Consider the following 16,932-nt stretch of genomic DNA (forward strand, 5'->3'; position numbering starts at 1 on the left):
TTAAAAATGCATGGAAATGATTAATCAAAAGCTGCAGCCCTAATTTAAAGTCTTTTCAGATAAATTATTAACATGGTGGCATTCATGGAAGGAAAGCTTTTACAGATAAAAAAAACCACACAGAAGTACATGTGTGAAGTACAGGGCCCTCCATTTCAGATTCATTAACAGCAAACAAAAAACCAGGGACAGGAATAGAAAACATAATCTGAAACCCAAGAGAGAATATAAAGAATTTACTAAATGGCACACCATTAAAATATGAGAGGCCTGAGAGATTCAAACTATTCACAGTCAGATACCCCTTTATTAAATTAGAGAGAAAACAGGCACTTCCAAAAAAAAAAAAAGAAGGGAAAAAAAAGGAACGTGTCCCTTTTGCAATGACAAAAAACTATAAAAGCTATTGCTAAAGAATATTCCTCTGACAGACCATGGCAATCAATAGAGTGCTGGGGCAAAGATGTACTTGAAATCCTAGGTGTATGGAATGTCAAATTTCTAAGCGAACAGAAAAACATTTATTTGTTTCCATCCATTCTAGGCATTGTTCAAAACTCACACTGAGCTCTGGGCACAGTAGTGCACCTAAGATTTCAGATTAAAACTGGGGAGTGAAAGGAAAGGAGGACCTATTTCTGCCTCCTTACTTCCAGCTACTCTCTGAAGACTGGAGAAGGGACCCTCTTAAGAATATTAGGGCGGTGGGCAGAATGACTAGACCATGTGAAAAGTGAGCATAATATTTCATTTTCATTCATTTTCAGCTTTGTATTCTTGTTATTTAAAAAGTGCACATAGACATTCTGCTGTTGTACCCATAACCCAAGTTTAAGTTGTCATTTAGCTCCTAGTTTTCGTATCTCAGTTTCTAACACTGTTTCTAGGTTCCTAAGGGTAATAACATCTGGCTTTATTGATGAAACTCAGGTGTGCAAATAGTTGTGACTACTCAGTAGCAAGGGAAAGGCAGTCTGGATATACTCAAAAGCACTCTTGCCTTCATTGTAGCATCCCATGTTGCAGGGATGAGAAAGGTTCTAAAGGCAGGACTTCAGAATTAAGCTCTAGCAATGTCAGTGAAACAAATAATAATAAAAAATAAATTTTATTTATATCCCGCCCTCCCCAGCCGAAGCCGGACTCAGGGCGGCTAACAGCAATAAAACAGTACAAAAGTACAACACAAACAACGCTCTAAAATCATTCATTATAAAATTAATTCAAATCAAGCCACTGGCAACCATTGGGCCAGAGCTCCGCGAAGATTGCCGAGGGAGGGAGTCAGGCTGTGCCCTGGCCAAAGGCCTGGTGGAACAGCTCTGTCTTGCAGGCCCTGCGGAAAGATGTCAAGTCCCTCAGGGCCCTAGTCTCTTGTGACAGAGTGTTCCACCAGATCGGAGCCACAGCCGAAAAAGCCCTGGCTCTAGTTGAGGCCAGCCTAACCTTTCTGTGGCCTGGGACCTTCAAGATGTTTTTATTTGAAGACTGTAAGTTTCTCTGTGGGACATACCAGAAGAGGCGGTCCCGCAGGTACGAGGGTCCTAGGCCGTATAGGGCTTTAAAGGTTAAAACCAGCACCTTAAACCTGATCCTGTACTCCACCGGGAGCCAGTGCAGCTGGTATAGCACAGGGTGAATGTGATCTCGCAGCGAAGACCCCGTAAGGAGTCTCGCTGCAGCATTTAAGCATCTTAAACTCCACTAAAACCATCTAAAACCACCCTGAATTTACAGTGAATTTACTGCAACCCCCCCCCCCGCCCTTCTAATACACAAAAACATCAACAGCTTTATTGGACGGGGGCTGTGCGTGTGTGTGTGTTGGGGGGGGGAGTAGGCTGGTAATTTTATTTCTTGTGAACACATGCACAACTCAAACCCAAACCACACTAATTAAATATAATCTAGTATGTTAAATATAATCCAGTATGTAATTACCTAAACTGCTAACACAAATAGAAAAGACAAGGAACTCTGATTATAGCTTCACAACATATTCAGAAGCTTTGTGAAAACAAAAATGCACAGTGCACCAGGTCTTGCATGATGTAGCCGGTCACAAAAAGTGACTGTATTACTTTGCTGATAATGGATGGAACAGATCCTCCCAAAGATATCAATTCTTTCAACTGGAAGTTCAAATTGCAGGAACATTACAAGGTCAAAAAGCATACAGCGTAACAAATGACTGAAGAAAAACCAGACCCTTTTCTTTCAATTCTCCCCTTCTTCTAATCCTCACATGGTTTCTCTTTGATAATGTCTATCTAAAGGCTCACCTTGAGTTGCATTAACGTCTTTCGGCAAGCAATTTCAGGGCTGCACCTACTCATCCTGCTGATAAGGCTTGTCTGCCTACAAGGCACTGCTTCCACATTTATAAGGGGCAAAAGGTTACCCCTGAGTTGAGTATTTCTTGGGTTTATGCCAAGAATGTGCATACTTAATTATTCATTTTATATCTAAATCACTCAGAAAATTCAAACACAGTAAATATAACTAGATAAAGTGAATAAGACTGAAAAATTAAGTTCATCAATCAATTTGACTCTCTGAAGAATGCAAAATTCTTGGTGGGGAATTTACTGCGAAAGTATTATAAAAGTGCTCAGTGGACTACACTGGGGTAGTCACTTGAAACAGTCCCAAAAAGAGGAACTACATCCCCCACGAAATAGAATAAGATTTGTGTCACATGTGTATATGCTAATTATATGGGTGATACTGTTTTGCTTGTTTATTTTTTGTTATGTATTCTGTGTTTGTTATGTACTGAAGTTCTCATCCTGGGCCAGCAGGGGGATACTGTAGATAGTTATGCAAATAAGGGATCAAAAGTGACGTTCACTTTTGATCGTGTAGGCGAGTCGGTTTGGCCAATTGTGGTTCCAGACGGACAGTGGGAGTTGGTGAGCTTTCCTTGGCGGATTGGAGTGAAGACTTGGACTTGTGAGTCGGTGAAGGGGGGGTGTCAGACGGAGCCGATCGGCAGACCTTAGCGATGTAGCCCCTTCTGGAACACTCCCGACAGATGGCATCTCTGAATCGACACTTGGCACGGGAAAGGTGGCCTCCGCAGCCAGCACATTCCGATTGGCCCTTGGACTTCTTTTGGAACTTCCTGTGCTCCCGCTTTGTCTGGTGCATGTCATCGTCTTCACTGGAGGATGCCTCATCACTGCGGGCCTCTTCATGATGCACTGGAACTGGCTTCCTAGCAAGACGCGGGCTGCTGGCCTTGTGGATCCCCTGGGCGGAGCGTTCGGCAGCTTCTGAAGCCACGGCCTCCTCAATGGCTTGCTGCAGCGTGAGGTCTGGCTTGGTGAGGAGACGCCATTGCAGATGGATGTTCCGGACCCCGCGGATGATTCGATCCATCAGGGCATCATCTAAGTCTCGGAACTCGCAGTGCATTGCAGCCTGTCAGAGGGCAGTGGTGTAGTTGTTAATTGACTCCCCCTCTGCCTGGTTCCGGCGGCAGAACGCATGGCGGGCAGCAATCTTGGACGCGTAGTGGTTGCGGAGCTTCTCTTTAATCATGTCCCACGGTGCTGCCTGGACTGCTACAGGCGCAACCAATGCTTGGGCCGTCTCGAACACCTCAGGCCCACAGAGGCTGAGGAATAGGCCCCGCTTACGCTCCTGTGATACTTCTGTCAGCTTGTTGGCTTGGAGGTAGCAGTCAAACCGAGCAAGGTAGGAGTCCCATGATTCAGAGGCTGGCGCAAACGGCGGTAGAGGCACAAGTGAAGCCATGATTCCGATGCCAATGTGGAGGCGATGGATGGAACACAGTGCTCTAGCTAGAACAGTGAGCTCTGAATTGGTTCTGTTCAGTGATTTCGCTGTGTTTCAGCTCAGTAATTCAGCTCCGCTCAGAGGGTGGCTGCATCTGGCTGTGCTCTGTTGTCCATCCATCCCATCCTCGTCACCAGTGTTAGGTTGTGAGTGAACATATCAGACGACACAGCGATTCTTCAAACAGTTCTTGTTTATTCACAGGCCAGGACAGAACTGAACTGAAGGGTTCAGTCAGCCTGCTTATACAGAGCTCCAGTACAATGTAACTGTAACAATTTTCTAAAACTATCCAATCACTAAACGTCACTTTCGATCCCTTATTTGCATAACTATCTATAGTATTGGAAGAAGTTTAAAGACTATCTTAATAAACATTACAAAATTAATGAAGGTTAAAAAGATATGGGTTTAAAAATTAGTGGTTTGCAGGGGCATTGATTAAGGAAAAAGAATAGAATTAATAAAAACTATGGGAAATGTGGGAATGGATTTGCTGATAAGATAAATGAGATTAGAATACAGAAGGGGGAGGTGTGAGGAGGTCGGTGAAATTAGGTTTAGAAAATATGGTTTGAACTTATACTTGTTTTTGATTTGTTTGTTTGATCGTTTATGTTTTTATTGTCCTTTGTGTTTATATGTGTTTATTCAAAACTTTAATAAATATTATTATTTTTTTAAAAAAACCTATCTATAGTATCCCCCTGCTGGCCCAGGGTGAGAACTTCAGTACATAACAGTGTTCTCATTTTGTATTTTTATGTTGTGAACGGCCCTGTGATCTTTGGAGAAAGGGTGGCTTACTAATAATACTACTAGAAATAATAGTAATGTGAGACCTGCCACATTTTTTTTTTGCTGTGTAGTTCTCAGTGCCTAACAGTAAATGCTCCTTTTAAGGGTTCCGAACTTAACTCTCCATTCCATCACCCCTGTTTTCAATTTTTGTTTTCCAACTGATTCTAAACAGCCAGTGACTACTGAGCAGGCTCAGTCCTCATGGGCTTGTTTGTGGGTGGGTTTCCCCCACATATCTTTAAAATGTATTATTTAATACATTTGGGGTTCCCCAAATCATACTGACACCTCCGCTTGTTTCACAGTAGCTCTGTTTTGGCCCATTTCAGTTGGTACTCAGCACCCTAGTTCACTATTAAAGGGAATGATTAAATTCTTTGGAGTCTGATTTTTTTTTAAAAAAACAAAAAACTCCAAGTGGGAGGAAGTGCCATTTTAAAATAAACATTTCCACATTTCACATCAGAGACTTCTTTTAAGATGGTGCCCACTTCATCATGTGCATGTTTCGCCTAAAAACAAAGGAATGATCCTGTTTTCTTAAGAAGCGTTGTTTTTATTCACATACAAATCCTCACAGATTTAATCTACTGTATTCTAATTAATGACTAGAAAGTATGTTTGCCATTTCATCACAGTCAACTGATCTGTAAAATACAGTAAATAAGAATGGCAAGGGCTCGTCTCTGCAGGTACACTGATTCTAAGAGCAACCTGAAAGACAGTAAACAGGCCTCACCCTTCACTGATCTGAAGGCAACAACCTTTATTGTGAACTGGTCTACAATGCAAAACTTTCAGGGAAAGCATATCAACACTTTATGCAAAATATGAAATCCATTGTCTTCACTTCCTATTGGCATGTTATATTTATCTTGTGGCTTTAGAATTCAATAAATATTTCAGTCACCGAGAAATAAACTCTAGATGACACCTTGTTCCACAGTCTGCAACTGAAACATGTTGCTAAGGAAATGAGCAGAAGTGGAGAAAGTTTTTCTTGGTTTTGTTAGGATGTGGTGATTTTTTTTAAAAAATACTAATTTCATGCAGTTAAAGTGTAAGAACTTAATTTGTATTTTGTGTCTGGTTCTGGGTTAGGAATCTAAATAAAACAGATGTTTAAAAGGTTCACTATTTTGCGAAGACACCAATCTCTAAAGTTAGTCCGCATATGCTTGAGTTCGGCCAAACAGAAGAAAATGTGGAGGGAAAACAAAAACTCAAGAGTCATTTACAATTTATATCTTTCACTTTGAAGTCTGTTGCTAGAATCACATGAGAACATGCTGAAGCCAGAGCAAACTAATATATCATCAGTATATTCTACTGGCATAGCTGGTTCTGTCAGGGGATTTCTCTATGAGCAGAAGGCTGTTCTCCCTCCATTTCCTATCCAAAAGTATGACTGTGAATGCTTCTTGCAGTCTAAGAATGACTAATTTGCATTATGCTTGGAAACTTCCAGTGCAGTGCAGCCTTAAGCATACAGTATTTAAGCAGAAGTCAGTCCCACACAGTTCTATGGGATTTTCTCACTTGTAAGTTTAGTAAGGATTTCCCTGCTACGAAAAACAAAGTAACAATTAGATAAAACAATGCCAAGTGACATAAAGATTCAAGTCTTGGAGAAATAGTGAAGGAAGTACCAGTAAAGAAAAGAAAATTTATGTAGATGTCACACTCCAGATACCACTTTTCTTTAGAAGGTAGCAAGTTCCAAAACAAAGCATGTAAAGAAACCAGTATCCATGATGCATGACTACAGCTGGTATTTAACTGATAATGCCTGAAGGAAAATATGCCATATATCACTTTAGACATGGAATGACACCAGAGATAGTAAACACAGAAGCATAGTTACTGTCAATAAAAAAACTACTGATGCTAGTCCAAAACAACAGGGAGTCATTTACAGACAGTGAAATTCTCACAGTATAAATGATGCAATTTTGATTATAGACACTGACGGCAGGAAAGTAGGCATGAAGCTGAAATGCACTTTTCAAAAGTAAAAGTACAGCTGATGGCAGATTATTATTTTTAGTCCCTACAGATTAACGGTTAAGGTGGCAAAGTGTAAGCAGCAATAACCATTTGTGGCTGTTCTTGTGGCTCTTCTGAAAAGCACACAAGTCATTCCACTGATTTCACCGGCACAATGCTGAACAGAAACCAGTATTTACAGCTAGACTAAATATTTGATGCCTTTCTGTAAACCGGGAACAAGGTCTGTTGCCCAAAGGAATTAATAAATAAAGGCAGCCTCACTATGACAAAGGAGAGAAGCCATAATAAAAAAATGCACCTGTGCCACGTGAATTCCTATACAAGTGTACAATTACACATTAGAGGGAGATATAAATCTGCCCTCATGTGCCTCTGTAACAACAGAACTTGAATGGATGAGGGCCAATAAACTGAAGCTCAATCCAGATAAGGCAGAGATAGAGAATGGTTTGGCTACCTGGGTAAATAATGTTCAACTAATTATGGGTGGGGTTGCACTCCCTTTGAAGGTACAAGCTTGTAGATTCAGGAATGCGGGTGTCTGCTATCTATTACTGTCACTGGAGGTACAAGTGGCTGCTATGGCCCAAGAGCATCATCTACCAGCTATCTGGATTTTGATAACCTGGCTTCAGTTGTCTATGCTAAGGCTTTTCAGACACTGCAGCTGGTACAGAATTCAGCGGCCTAATTCTAACAAGGATCAGGTAGTCTAAATGTATACCAGTTCTGGCTCAGATGCGTTGATATCCACTATTCGAAGTGCTGTTTTAGCTATAGAACCCTAAACAGCTCAAGACTCCAGTACTTTACAGATCATCTCTTCCAGTATGAAGCTGTCCAGAACCTTAGGTTGTCATTGGAGGCCCTCCCCCTGCTCCCAGAAAAGGACTGTGGTTCCCAGACTAGGAAATGCTTTTTCCGGGGAGATATTACAGTATTTACAGTGACAGGCCATGACTTTCCTTTACTCTGAAGCATTTGGTTATTATTTTCTCTCTCCTTCTGCTTGATTATTTTTGTCAGTTCACTGTTTTAATAAATGGCAAAGTGGTGCAGTTGGGGAAGGAGGGGTGGGAGTTAGTTTATGATCACTTCTACTTTTTTTACTCTGTGTTACTGTGTGCAATGTTTATATTTTACTAAATAAATAATAATAATTTTATGATAAGAACTGTAGCTTACTGACACTGTGTTGCCTTCTTATTCCTTGTACTCAGATCAGCCTGGACTGCTATCACGGCCCAGACACAATTACCGGTATATGATTTCAATTGTAATGCTTGAATTGTCCTGCAGCAGCTGAATGCTTGCTCCACTGTTAATTGTTTTGTTAAGGTCTGATCATGTTCAAAGCATTTGGGGGAACGGGTTTGCTTAAAAACAATCAGCTATCCGTGCAGGGTTGTCATCTGAAGCCTTTTATTCATCAATCCCTGCCTACAAGACAGCTTTTTTTAAAAAAAATCTTTTAAACAGGTAAACAGAATGCTTACACTTAAGCAAACATGCTGTAGCAGCTCCCTATTAACTAGAGATCAATGCTGGAGAATAGCAGAATGAGAGTGATAGGGTGGTGGATCAACTCATGAGTAATGCATGATAATAGCCGTGAATAAACGAAGGATTAAGATATCAGATTCAGAGACAGATCACAGTCAGAAGAAAATGCTGCTGATTAATAAATACATGTACATTACTTTACATCAGGGATGGAGAACCTGTGACAACGCAGATGTTATCAGGGCATGCTGAGTGCAGGGCCACAGGTCCTGCTTTAGATTGTACTCCACCTCTTTTCCACCTCTACATTGCAGAGATGTTCACCCTACTTCTAATTATTTTTACTAAAATCCCCTGGAATGAAGAGGCTGTGCAATGAAAAGGAATTTAGAGATCTCTGTGTAATATGCTAAAAAACCATTCTGACAGCTTATCAGAGGAGAAAAGTTGGGGGGGGTGAGAATAAGGTTCCCCAAACAACCTCTTTTAGCATACAAATGTTGGACAACATGGTCTCTTGCCACATGGAAGATGTTCTACTTGTCATATGAAACCAGCTTCTTGAGCAGAAAAGAAAGGTGGGGCTTGTTATGGCTCTAGATGTAACGTCAAAAATTGGAAAACAGGAGGAGGGGCTGTCCTGTGGTCATCTAGTTTTAGCATTTTAGCATGCCTTTAAAGGCATTTCGGAGCAGCACACAAGAAAATCTCACCCCTCCAGAACAACACTCACTTCCCAAAGTATTTACTTAAAAGCACAAGCCTTCAAGCCAAAACAAGCTACACCAACATGATGGATTACATTTCTAGCAGGGCTACCTAGAGGATGTTTTGCGGGTGTCCCTTGCTCTGAACTGGTGACAGTGAGATATTTATTCATCCTTGTGGAGTGACCATAAGCCCCCAGTCCTTTCAGTGGTCTGTGGCTTGACTTAACAGCGCACTGCTGTTTACTCTTACTCAGACTAAATTCCACTGTGTTCAATCGAGCTAACTCCCAGACACTTGTACATAGGATGTAGTATTGTTCATTTTTTAAAACTTGGGGCAGAAACCAACAGATTAAACAGCCAACGTGAAATGCTTCACTAAATTCAGTTAAAAGCATAAAAGATCCCAAAACATCCAAGTGACTATCAACATCAAAAACCTTGCACTGAATGGAAAAGCTTTACAATGCTTCAAAAAGTTGCTCAGGGCAGTTTCAGGCTCTGACAAGTTGCTAGATGGAGAAAGTTCTAATGTGTTTTGGTAGAGCACACATATGGTATTTGTAAAAAGAGCATCCTCCATTAACCCTAGAGAGCACTTTAGGATATTATGGTCGGACTTTGATCATAGGAAAAAACGGCGCAAAACAAGATGTTCCAGAACAACCCCAAATATTTGTTCAGTCTATGAAACTATCCCCAAAGCACCAACGGAATTCAGCACAGCCTCTTTGCACCAGTGTCGTCAAAGCAAGGTGCAGCAACTTACATGAGCAGGGAAGGGAGACTATTGTGAAGTAACATTTGACTTAAGATGGAAAAAGATTTGCCTGTAAAATTTTGAGCACTGTTCCTATTTTTGTAAAAATGTTTGCATTTTAAATAAGAAAAGATCCATCTGTTTTATATTAAGTGCAAAGGGTTTCAGTAGTATGGTAGTGAGCATGCCAAACAAGCAAACCGTTTCCACAGAAAAGGATAGTATTCCTTGCCAAATGCATTTCTTAAACATTAGAATCATACTTCAAGGGTCGTGTAGTCCAACTGTCTGCCAATGAGCGAAATCCCCTGCTACAGTGGCCACTCAGTCTCTAACTTTGTACTGTAATAGGTATTTTCCTACCAGCCATTTGTGTTTTTCTCACATCACCTCCTACTACTCCAAATTCTATGTATTCAAGAGATAGTGAAAAAACCTGCATTTGAAAAGGCAGAACACATCAAAAGTTCTCAAATAAGTGGGCATTTAATAGAAATAAATAAGTTCTAAATAAATTATGCAACCTGGCTCCCAAGTAAGTAAAGCAGAGTGCAACACCCAGAGAGGCATGGTGATGAAGTAAATTTGTAGATTAAGTCTAAGTTTAGTAATATAACCGTTTAATGTTTATACACTGCCAGAAGCATGCAGGTTTTGCAAAGAACACAGAGGGGCCAAGAGTCTGGTTCCTGCCTACGAGGTTTCAGGTCTACATTTTGGAAGCTCTCCAGCAAGTGGCACACCGTGCTGCACACTCTGTACACTTCAGCAATTGATAGCCATATCTCACAGAAGCATCTCACATCTGAACTCTATAGTTCTTCTGGTCCCTCACCTTAGTTCAGTACGAGAGAAGTATCAGTGAGGTCCTATATATATTTCCATTTCACAACAAACAAGGTCTTATAAATCTTTCGCCTTTCACACAGTGGATTAGAGTCTCATAGAGAGACATACTGCGGGCAGAAGGGCCATAAAGAAAAGCAACTGTCTTACCATCCTGGCTGCAAGTACAGCAGTGTAATTAAAGGCGTTAATGAGTACTAATCCCTACTGTATGATCTTTGGTATGTGCTCGCCTAATCCCTTTACCCAGAGTTTTGATTACAGTTCAGCTCCCTAATCATCTGAGCAGCCCTAACGCAACATGGTGCCCTCCAGATGTTCTTAACTACTTGCACTGGCTGCGGCTAATGGGTGCTGCAGTCCAGAACATCTGGGAGGGTCACCTAGTTGGCAAAGGCTGTCCTAGTGCCTCTGAAACCACAGTACAGAAGGAAGTGCCTTCGAGCATGCACAGAGTGCTTCCCCCGCCCCAATAATTCAACCGACCCCCATACATCTTAGATGAGGCGTGAACTTTTTTCAAGACCCCCTCAAACCCTGGCACTTCACTTCAGAAGGTGGAGGCCCTTTATTTTTAAGGAAATAATTCGAGTCCTTGAAGGAACAACAGAGAGAGAGAGAGATCCCGAGCCCCTTCTGGGTGTAGACGCGTGTCCCTCACTCACCGGGACCTCTGGAGCTCGAAGGCGCTGGTGCCCGCAGGGCCTTGCTCGAGGCAGCAATAGCTCTGCGGGACGGCTCTGGCGAAAGAGACGGGCAGGATTCCCTGAGTGAAAGAGTTGAGGCGACCTCTTGCGCCGCCCGCCGAGGGGGTCCCGCAGGAGCCCAGGAAGGCGGCGGCGGCGGCGGGGGGCACCTGCACGGGAGCGAAGGCATCTTCGTCCTCATCCTCGTCCTCTTCCTGCTGCTGCTGCTGCTGCCCAGCCGCCCTCGAGGGGCTCGTGAGCCTGGCGCCGCCGCCGCCGCTGCAGGAGGCGCTGGGGTAAGCCTGCGGGGCGACGGGCTGGAAAGCGCCCAGGCTGTGGCGAGTCCTAGCGCTGCCGTTGCTGCAGGCTGCTGCTGCAGAAGCCACCCTCGCGGCCGCCAGTGCTGCAGCGCCGACGCCGCTCTGCTCGCCGCCGCCGCCGCCTCCTCCTCCGACGCCGCCCTCGTTGTCTTGCGGCACGGCGGGCCGCCCGTCCAGCGAGATGTTGGTGAGGAAAGAGAGCGCTGCCTGTCTGCGCCGGGGGTCCATGCGCGGCGGCGGCGGCGGCGGCTTCCTCAGGCAGGGCTCCAGCTGCTGGTGGAATGTGCCGCCGCCGCCGCCGTTGTTGGCACGAACTGGGCTGCTGCTGCCGCTGTTGGCGGCGGCAGGAGCAGCCGCCGCCGCCATTGTCTGTCGCGCCCGCCCGCCGCCGCCGCCGCCGCTTCTCCCGCCCTCGGAGTGGGCAAGAGTGATAATCGCCGCGATAGGCACGAGCTCTCAGGCGGCGGGCGGAGGGTCAGCACCCGGCGGCAGGGCGGTGGAGTCGCAGCCGTGCAGCGGAGGGGAGTCGGGGCAGGCATGGCATGTTTCCCTCCTTCCTCTCGGCTGCCTGCATGGACAGCGCGCCCGACTTTGTACAGCCGCCGCCTCCTCTTCCTTCCCTCGCGTCCTTTTGCTCCAGCCTTTTTCTCTCCCCCTCCCCCGCCCTCCTTGGCCAAAGTTATTGGCTTTTATAGGTAACACTCGCCCCGCCAAGCGCTCGGCGCAACAACACAGCAATCACGTGTGGAAAACAGAAAGCTGGGAAGAAAAACAAAAGCTCCGGCCTGGAGGAGGAGGAGGAGGATAAAAGGGGGAGGAGGAAGAAGAAAGGAGGAGGAGGAGGAGGAGGCTGAGTCCAAGTCTAAGGAAGCGCCTTCAACCTTTCTTTTTTTCTCTCTCTCTCTTCCCCCCCCCCCTTCACCCGCTGCGTGTTTGGTGGGAGGAGAAGTAGGGAAGGTGGAGTCTGCCTGTGTTGTGCCACAGCACATGGCCTTGAGGAGGTTACATTAACAGGAATAAAAAGGGCGGGCTCCTAGGAGTTAATAGGGTGTAGAAACTCATGGATTCCTCACAGGCCTCAGGGGGCCCTTCGTGAACAAGAGTGTGCGTGGCTCAGATTGTTGAGGTCAAGTTGCAGCTGCCCGTTTGACCCCTAATTATGAGGGTTCCTGAAGATCCACCCCCAACCTGAAGGCTCTGGTCCCAGTTAATAAACACCCTATCCAGAAGGTGCTGGGTGTTCTCTGTTTAGAAACGATTGCAGTGTTTCCCAAAGTGTGGTACGTGAAAGGATTTCAAAGGGTACACAGCATTATTTATTTATTTATTTTACTCTACTACATAATATTTAGATAAAATAGTAGTATCATAACTACCCCCAAATTTTATGAGAGAATGAGAAAGGGTACTCTGGTAAGAGTAAAATCTCAAAAGGGGTACTAGATTATTATAATTTTGGGGAACACGGCTCTATTGAATTGCTAAGGGAAGGCTCCAAATCAAATGCTCGTCGCTATTGAAAAGTTGATCCAGCCCAATGTAAGGATTATCTGTATATAATTTAGGAGCTCAGGAGGGCTGCAAACCACTTCAGTAAACTTTTTTTGAAATAGAAAAAGGAATACGGGGAAATAGTTTTTTTTCCTCATCTGAGCTGTTCCAGGTTTCTTGCATTAGCTCAGACCATCATTTTTTTGTATAATATTTTTACTAATTTTCACAAAATCATTTTGATGGGCTTCCTTACCCTGCCCTGCTGCTTTCTTGTCTTTGGGAGTTAGGAGAAAATGACTAAAGAGGCCACGTTCTCTTAACTGCACAGTATTATCCGTATTATTTATATTTCTTACTCACCCTTCACCATAAGGTCACAGGACAAATTACAACAGTGTAAAAAACAAGAAGAAGAAACACAGTTAACAATTTACAAACTAATGAATAGGTTGGTTATAACTACTGTATATATCTCAAGTGCCAAAGGCCAGGAAAAAGCCTTGTGTCTTTAGCAAATCACAAAAGCTATATAATGGAGGTGACAGACGCATCTCTGTGTGGAGGGAATTCTGCAGTTTAGCAGGTGCTACAGAAAATGCTCTCTTTCAGACTGCCATCCCTAGAACTTCTGATAGCAGTGAAACTACCCTAAGCAAATTTAGACTGTTTAGACTGCTTTTTTCAGTAGTATGTGAAATCCACAACTTGCCAGTCTACTACGTATTAGAAAAAACAGACAATTGGCTGTGTGTCAAAATCTTTGCCAAATCCCTCTCTGTGATATCGGTTGTAGTTCAGTGACAAGAGCATGTGCTTTACATGTAGAAATCTAGATGGATTATTGGTCTGACTCATTAAAAGGCAGCTTTTTGTGTTTGTTTTTCCATGTGTTCTTAGAGGAAGGAAATGATTTGTAGGCATAATGACACTCTCTTGACTCCTTAGTGCAAATCTGCAACATGTTGGCTGGTTGGCACATTCTGGGATAGTCACAGCTACCAACGGGTACTTTGGCAATTGGTTGATATTTGAAATACATCAGAAGTTGCCACACAGTCAACAGCATTTACCCACTTAGCAGTATTGAGTGAGGTAATGTCTATTTATTTCTTTATATAAGAAAATCATACTCCTTACCATATCACCGAAACACAATCTGAATGTCACTTGTCTCATGGACAGACCATCCATGCTTCCATTTCTCACAGTATGAGGGAGGTTGTTGAGAACACCAGGCAAGCTGTCATTTCTGTGGTAATGTATGCTGTATTTTGAACATTCTTTCTTGTCTCTCTGCAGCCTCCCACACCTTCCAGCAGACAGCTTTTAATGATACACTTTAATGGATTAGCTTTATTCTTTTAAAGTGTAATACTTTGCTCTTATCACATACCCCAGGTATCTAGCATGAAGAGCATGCCAAAGACGACAATTCTGTTGTGCTTGGCAAGGGCTTTTGATAATTTAGCATACATCTCTGAAGATCACCTGTGTAGCAAAAGTGATTAATATTCTGCTCTGATTTCTAATCTTTGTTTTGGTCTACAAATGACTCTTTTTTTGCAGCCGGAACTCGCTGGAACTCAGTTCTGGCACCTCTCAGGTGGACACCATTGCCACTCTAAGAGCTGTTTCTAGTGAATTCTGGCACCTCTTTTTGTACAAAAATAGCACTGGATCTACACTGTATGATGTCAAAATTGTAGAGTAAATCCGGTGCATTGGAAAAGAGGACAGGTACAAATGGGTGTTCTGCAGTAATTGATTTGCATTGCCTCACTCCCTTATACCCTTACCTCCTTTCACTCAGCAATTTCCACATTCCAAAAGGAATTGTTAACAAGGCTGTGTAACCCTCACCCACATGCTATCATTCCGCCAAATTTCAGCTCCATCTGACAACCAACACGTTTCTCTCACATGTTTCTGTTACCACAGAAATATAGAGCCTTAACTTTTTCTAGCTTCCAGTTTTTGGTATCTTTGTGAAGCTGTGATACCTTCTGGATACAAAACTAAAACCTTTGTAATTGTATTTTCACACCCCTTGAGTGCTATTATATCCAAGTTCTGCTTCTTGTGGGCTTCTCATGGACCGGTTGGCCCCTGTGAGAAATGACTGCTGGACTAAATGGGCCTTTGGTATTGTGCAGCAGGACGCTTCTAGTGTTATATCATCATGTCCTTTTTTTGAACTAGATATTCCATTCATTTAATATTCTACTTGTCATCACAATCTCACAAAGATGTCAATAACATTTTTAATCTACTGTTCCTTTAGTCATGGCCTCAGAAGCAAGTGAATTCTCTCCAGGGCCGTTGACACGCTGAAAATTGGTTACCTACATAAAGGTCTAAGAAGCTTAAAATTCAATGTTTCGGGTTGATTAAAATTTAACATCAAAATCCAAAGTGAGGCAACTCACTAAGCTTTCTTCTAAAATCTTAGCATGTTAAGAGTCTGCAGTTTGATTCCCACTGGTACTAAACTGGACTGGGAAAGAACAGCTTGACAATACGTGGAACATGCTGATAACTACAAATGAAATAACTCCTTAGATGCCAGACTTAGCTCAGTGGTGGAACACAGACTTTACATGCTAAAGGCTGAAGGTTTAGCCACCGGCATCTCCAGGTAGGTTGAAAAAGACTCCACCAATCAATGTAGGGCCCATCCACACACAGTCTATACATACATTGTGAACCCCTTGTACTGTCTTTAATTCTCCCTTGTCCATTCAGTGTTCTTCTCCCAACTATGGCTGGCCCACATTTTTTCTTCCCGGAATTCAAAGATTTCCCATGCAGACAATGTGACTCTCCCTCTCCTATTTGGATTTTCAAGTCCACATTAAGCTGTGGTATGGGCAGACCCATAGGCAGTGCTAAACTAGATGAACCAGTGTTCTGACCCAGTTTAAGGCAGGTTCCTGTGCAAGCTGACATGGAAGGAATCATTCTTTCCTGGAACAGTTACACAGCAGAAGCAACTCACTCAAGCATGCCTGTGATTTTCTTTTAACTGCAGGATAACTGCTCTGGAATATTAGGAAACCTTAAATGCACTTGTAAAATATTCTGTCCACAATTGACAAGCTATAATTCTGTTTTTATTTTTTGCTGTCTAATAACCATGCTGTTTGAACTTAGTCAACAATTCAGTTATACACACATATGTGTATGCTATAACTCACAAGGTCATCAGTAACTCACGAGGTGTAAGTGAAGTAACACTTTATTCAAAGAAACAAAACAGGTCAGGCCTAGTGAGCACAACTCTTCCCAGTATGTCTTGCCCCAATGAGACAGTTGCGAGGACTGAAAGTCCCTGCCTTCCCCCTGCTCTTGAAGGCTCCTCCTCCCCTGGTTCATTCCCATTCTGAGGCCCCTTCATCCTGTCTGCCTCTGCTCTGCCCTCTTCATACCTCTGTGGGTTCTGGGAGACTGGGGTGGGGGTGGGGAGCTGGTCACAGCAGGAGGAGGAAACTCCCTGGCTTCTTCCGCAGTCTGCCTGATCTCTGCCTCTTGGGCCCCCTCCTCTCCAGCCTCTGCTTCTGCCTCTGATTCCGAACTGCCCTCTGCCACAGCCTCTTCCTGCTCACTAAACCCTGTTACCTCTTCAGCTTTGAACACCTCCTTCTCCCGGTCTGTTCCGTCTTCTCCCTCTGACCACTCATTGTCATTCCACTATCGCTCCCCTGGCTTTGAGCCTTCTTCCCTTGGATGTTCTCCAGCTAGTGCCTCCCACCACTCCTCTGCATCTAGACAGTCCATGACATCAACTCCCTACCACAAAAAAATGAATTGAACTGAGGTCTCACCTTCAGTGCACAATTAACCCATGTAACCTAGAAGCAATGCTTGTCAAGTATAATCAGGTGGTTCACTTCTCCCTTTCAAGGAATGCAGCCGTGCAAACACACCCTGTTACATCATCCAGCCCTTATGTAACTAATTGATAAAATCTTGAACAAAAACATACACTGTGTGCAAAGTCACAT

General features: G+C 43.5%; 1 protein-coding gene across 2 annotated transcripts in view; it reads right to left on the reverse strand.

Annotated features, from left to right (window-relative positions):
* The window catches only part of CABLES1 (Cdk5 and Abl enzyme substrate 1), a 51,586-nt gene extending 39,136 nt beyond the window's left edge, over positions 1 to 12,450 (reverse strand). For both annotated transcript variants that reach the window (XM_081874944.1, XM_081874943.1), the window contains exon 1: positions 11,097 to 12,450. In XM_081874944.1, the coding sequence (XP_081731070.1) occupies positions 11,097 to 11,803 (707 nt within the window). In that variant the 5' untranslated portion in view covers positions 11,804 to 12,450. The remainder of the gene's footprint in view (positions 1 to 11,096) is intronic.
* Between the last annotated feature and the right edge of the window lie 4,482 nt (positions 12,451 to 16,932).

The sequence above is a fragment of the Podarcis erhardii genome (genome assembly GCF_964252035.2).
Source record: "Podarcis erhardii genome assembly, chromosome: 8".
NCBI classification, from domain to species: domain Eukaryota; kingdom Metazoa; phylum Chordata; class Lepidosauria; order Squamata; family Lacertidae; genus Podarcis; species Podarcis erhardii.